The sequence below is a fragment of the Aulonocara stuartgranti genome (genome assembly GCF_965226115.1).
Source record: "Aulonocara stuartgranti genome assembly, chromosome: 5".
Classification (NCBI taxonomy): Eukaryota; Metazoa; Chordata; class Actinopteri; order Cichliformes; family Cichlidae; genus Aulonocara; species Aulonocara stuartgranti.
Window position 1 is genome coordinate 40,429,310 of NC_138943.1, and position 5,372 is coordinate 40,434,681.

General features: G+C 54.2%; 1 protein-coding gene across 1 annotated transcript; it reads right to left on the reverse strand.

Annotated features, from left to right (window-relative positions):
• Positions 1-228: 228 nt before the first annotated feature.
• Positions 229-4,736, reverse strand: LOC309707005 (uncharacterized protein). The gene is made up of 2 exons (XM_082534081.1): positions 3,432-4,736; positions 229-3,341 (listed from the first exon to the last, which is right to left on the reverse strand). Exons 1-2 carry the CDS (start codon positions 4,014-4,016, stop codon positions 888-890), a joined length of 3,039 nt encoding a protein of 1,012 aa, XP_082390207.1. The 5' UTR covers positions 4,017-4,736; the 3' UTR covers positions 229-887.
• Positions 4,737-5,372: the final 636 nt, after the last annotated feature.

Here is a 5,372-nt window from a genome sequence, read left to right on the forward strand (position 1 = left end):
CTGAAGAAGTCACCTGGATGAGTGACAAAACTTTTCTCTCGTTGAAAACGTTATGTCTAGATGAACAGAGTCAACCTTTGGGGATTTAATTACCTGGATGTTTGAGCATGCATCAAAACATTCTCCGTGTTGTTTTTAAATTCTTTGTCTCCTTATGAATAATGTGTCATGAATCGCTGTGCGGCAGGCAGGAGAAGGACCCAGGATGCAGACTCACAGACACGGGGATAAACTTAAAGAACACAGCTTTAATGCTGGCACGGCAGAATACAGGAAATACAGAACTAACTGGGAAAAAGTAAACTAACATTCGCAGGAAGGCACAGGAAGATCCACACAACATGAGGGACGACGTCACGCTGAACAGAGGGAGACGCAGACAGAAATACACAGAGGGTTAACGAGGAAAGTGGGAACACAGGTGACACTGATAATCATAACGAGACAGGGCGGGGTGAACTGAACATGACATGTACGGGCGTGAGAGTCACAAAGTAAACAGGAAGTGCACAGAGGTTCAGACAGGAGGAGAGAGAGCACGGGGAAAACACAGACATAACGGGCTGGGGAAACATGAAACAACCACAAAGGGAGACGAGGGCTCATAAATACATAGAGGGCACACAGGGGGAAGAGAGAGCACGGGGAGAACTTAGACATAATGGGCAGGGGAAACATGGAATAAAACATAAGGAGAGACGAGGGCTCACAGATACACAGAGGGGCACACAGGGGGTAAAAGCCATGAAGGGAAAACACTTAGGGAACAACACAACAGGGCAACTCAGAAAACATGGCCTAAGCAAGGAACAAAATACAAACATACAAGAAAACTAAGAACACTGGGCCAACATGGCCCAGGACCATGACAGTACCCCCCCCCCCCCTCAAGGGCTGGCTCCAGACAGCCCAAACACAGAAAAACAAAACCAAACAGAAAACAACCCAGGGCGGGCGGCGGGGGCCCAGGACGGAGGGCTCGGAACAGAAAACAAAAGAAGAGCACAGCAAACACCGGAGCCCAAGAAAACAACCCAAACACAGAGCAGTTCAGGGGGCTGACCATGCGGAAGGCAACGGCGGAGACGTGGAAACAGTTCAGGAGGCCGGCCGTGCGCAAGGCAACGGCGGCGGCGAAGGAGACAACGGAGCAGTTCAGGAGGTCGACCGCGCGGAAGGCGGCGGCGGCGGCGAAGGAGACGACGGAGCAGTTCAGGGGGCCGACCGCGCGGAAGGCAGCGGCGGCCCTCCAGTCCCAGGCGTGCTGGCCATGGCCTGGTGGGCACAGGACCAGACGAGGCAGGACCAGACGAGGACGAAGACTCGGAGGCCGGACCAGACGAGGACGAAGACTCGGAGGCCGGACCAGACGAGGACGAAGACTCGGAGGCCGGACCAGACGAGGACGAAGACTCGGAGGCCGGACCAGGCGGAGCTGCAGAGGCTGAGGCTAGACCAGGCGGAGCTGCAGAGGCTGAGGCTGGACCAGGCGGAGCTGCAGAGGCTGAGGCTGGACCAGGCGGAGCTGCAGAGGCTGAGGCTGGCCCAGGCGTAGCAGAAGCACAGGCAGAGGCTGGCCCAGGCGTAGCAGAAGCACAGGCAGAGGCTGGCCCAGGCGTAACAGAAGCACAGGCAGAGGCTGGCCCAGGCGTAACAGAAGCACAGGCGGATGCAGCCGGACCAGGCGACGACGAGGCGGTCGCAGGTGGCGGCTGGACAGGCTCCTCGGGCCCTCCAGCTGATGCGGCGTGAGGCTGAACGGGCCCCTCGGACCCTCCAGCGGATGCGGCGTGAGGCTGAACGGGCCCCTCGGACCCTCCAGCGGAGACAGGAGGCTGAACGGGCCCCTCGGACCCTCCAGCGGAGACAGGAGGCTGAACGGGCCCCTCGGACCCTCCAGCTGACGAGGCGTGAGGCTGGACAGGCCCCTCGGACCCTCCAGCGGAGACAGGAGGCTGAACGGGCCCCTCGGACCCTCCAGCGGAGACAGGAGGCTGAACGGGCCCCTCGGACCCTCCAGCGGAGACAGGAGGCTGAACGGGCCCCTCGGACCCTCCAGCGGACGTGGCTTGAGGCCGGATGGGCTCCTCGGGCCCTCCAGCCGGAAGAGACGGCTGAAGCAGAAAGCAGTCCGAGGCGGAGAGAAAGCTCACGCCATTCCTAGCAGGCTGCTTCCCAGCCTGTACAGCTGACGTGGAAGGAAGCTGAACGGGCTCCTCGGGCCCTCCAGCAGACGTGGCATGGTGCTGGACGGGCTCCTCGGGCCCTCCAGCAGACGAGGCATGGTGCTGGACGGGCTCCTCGGGCCCCCCAGCTGACGAAGCAGAAGGCTGGACGGGCTCCTCGGGCCCCCCAGCAAAAACAGTTTCAGAACCAGCAGGCCCGGGGACCTCTGGAAAACGCAGAGCAGGACTAGCAGGCGCACGGGCCTCTGGCAGGGACAGAGCAGGACCAGCAGGCGCACGGGCCTCTGGCAGGGACAGAGCAGGACCAGCAGGCGCACGGGCCTCTGGCAGCGTTGATGCTGACTGGGGCTGAGCAACACATAGGTTAGGCTCAGGAGGCAACAGTTGGGTGCAGTCCTCGGCTGACTCCTTAGCCCCCAGGGGTCCAGAGTCAACTGCGGGTTGAAACTCGGACTCTGGGGAGGCCCTGGAGGTAGTAAATGTCTCTAATCGGGCCAGCTTTCGAGGGACGAAAACAGTCCTGTTGAGCATGTTTTCCTGCTTAATACGAGTGAGAAAAGTTGGCTGCTCAGCAGGAGACTGGGTTGAGAAAGACTGAAGTGACCGTTGTGGTGAGAATGAAACTAGTGAAGGAGCAGATGATTGAGCTGCAGGTAACGGAGTAGCTAACTGGGCAGCTGACTGAGCTGAGGGCAGCTGAACAGCGAGCTGGGCTGCTGAATGGGCTAACGGTTGAGGAGGTGTTTGTAGTGAGCGTGATGCAGGGGGTGGTATAGGCTCCCCTGAGCCTCTAGGGCTCGGTTTAACTAGCTGAACGAGTTCAGAAGAAACAGTTCTGCTTAGGCTTCTCTGCTCTAAGAGAACAGGGCAGAAACAGCCCGTTAAGTCCCCCTCCCCATTCTTGGGTTGCGAACCCACAGCGTCATTCATAGATTCAGCAGTACATGTCAAAACTGAATTCAAACTGTCCGGGGTTAACTCTGTATCAACAGAAGAGTTCTTAGCAGGCTCCAACAGAGGGTGCACAATCAGAGTTTTGCCCATGCATTCTGATTCTTCAGCGGAAAAAGCATCAACATAATTAGTCAGGGAGTCTTTTCTTTCTACTGGGCCGGGGTGAATGTCCATGGAACAAACCGCCTTCACCTCACTACTCTTAGCCGTGAGAAGAAAACAGTTCCCATTACTATTTGCAGGTGAAGCAATAGGGGTACAAGCAATAGGGGTACAGTCAACATCACTCACCATTGCCTGCTGTTCTGACGAGTGATTGGGCTCCGGTTGTAGTGAGGAATGACGGCGGTGGCGCCGCTTCCTCCTGGCAGCAGGGGCTGAGGCGACAGGAGAAACTGGTGACGATGGAGAAAAGACGTCCTCGTCCTGCGACCACATCGCCGCCAAGCAGGAGGCAGGTGAATTAAGCCCTGAGCGGCAAGAAGTGGAGCTCTGTGGCCGCGGTGCAGAAACGCCTTTCCCCTGTTGCAATTGCTGCTGTACGGCGGCCGACTCCACGGAGAGCTCCTTGTGTTGCGGCCGATGCCGATGCGGCGGCTTCGGCGAAGAATACTGGGCGCGGACAAAGGCTGCAAGCTCCCGAGCCTGTAGCACCTCCTGGGCTTCATGCAGCTGGTCCATGAAGCCCATAAATCCCTTTAGTGTGCGCAAATGAGGATTCCCCTCCAGGATCGCTTCTATAGCGTTAATCCCAACTGCCATGGTCTTAGCGTCCTTAGTGAGGGAAACCCGCTCGATCAGGCGGTGGATGCGGGAGAGGTCATGTTCCCGGGATGAATCCGCTGGGTCCATGTTGTGGTGACGTTGTACTGTCATGAATCGCTGTGCGGCAGGCAGGAGAAGGACCCAGGATGCAGACTCACAGACACGGGGATAAACTTAAAGAACACAGCTTTAATGCTGGCACGGCAGAATACAGGAAATACAGAACTAACTGGGAAAAAGTAAACTAACATTCGCAGGAAGGCACAGGAAGATCCACACAACATGAGGGACGACGTCACGCTGAACAGAGGGAGACGCAGACAGAAATACACAGAGGGTTAACGAGGAAAGTGGGAACACACGGGGAACACAGGTGACACTGATAATCATAACGAGACAGGGCGGGGTGAACTGAACATGACATGTACGGGCATGAGAGTCACAAAGTAAACAGGAAGTGCACAGAGGTTCAGACAGGAGGAGAGAGAGCACGGGGAAAACACAGACATAACGGGCTGGGAAAACATGAAACAACCACAAAGGGAGACGAGGGCTCATAAATACATAGAGGGCACACAGGGGGAAGAGAGAGCACGGGGAGAACTTAGACATAATGGGCAGGGGAAACATGGAATAAAACATAAGGAGAGACGAGGGCTCACAGATACACAGAGGGGCACACAGGGGGTAAAAGCCATGAAGGGAAAACACTTAGGGAACAACACAACAGGGCAACTCAGAAAACATGGCCTAAGCAAGGAACAAAATACAAACATACAAGAAAACTAAGAACACTGGGCCAACATGGCCCAGGACCATGACATAATGTATATAATGTTGGATAATTTCATGTAAATTAAAGTCTTATTAATAGAAATGGAGGAAAGAATGTAATTTGTTTTTACACTTTTTGATACTTGGATATGGTGATTAATAGATAATTATTTATATATTTTCATTATGTTCTGTATTTCAAACTGTAAATTAAGCTTGTTTGGTTATATTTGTTACTGCATTCTTGTACCCTTTCATGCTTGCACTTTTAATCCATTTTTGATAACATAAAAAAATTTCCAAAACACAATTCACAGATATTTCAACATTGATTTGGCATGCAGTGTTACATTGGTAAGGGATAATATATTGCATTAGAAACTTTCACAGGATCATTACTGAACTATATCATGTTCTGTATTGCAAATGTGACTGTGGACGAAAGCATTCAGGTTTTCCTAAACCAAAAACCCTGGATGCCAGGTCTGCTCCCTCCTCAAAGCCCCCGACGCCGCCTTCAGGTTAGGTGACAGAGCTCTGTACTGGGCTGCTCGAGCTGACCTGAAAAGGGGGATTAAAAAAAGCCAAGACAGACCACAAAAGAAACATCAAGTCCCAGCTGTCCAGCAACAGAACACGGGAGGTGTGGCAGAGTATACAAGACATCATAAACCACAGAAGCAGCACTGTGAA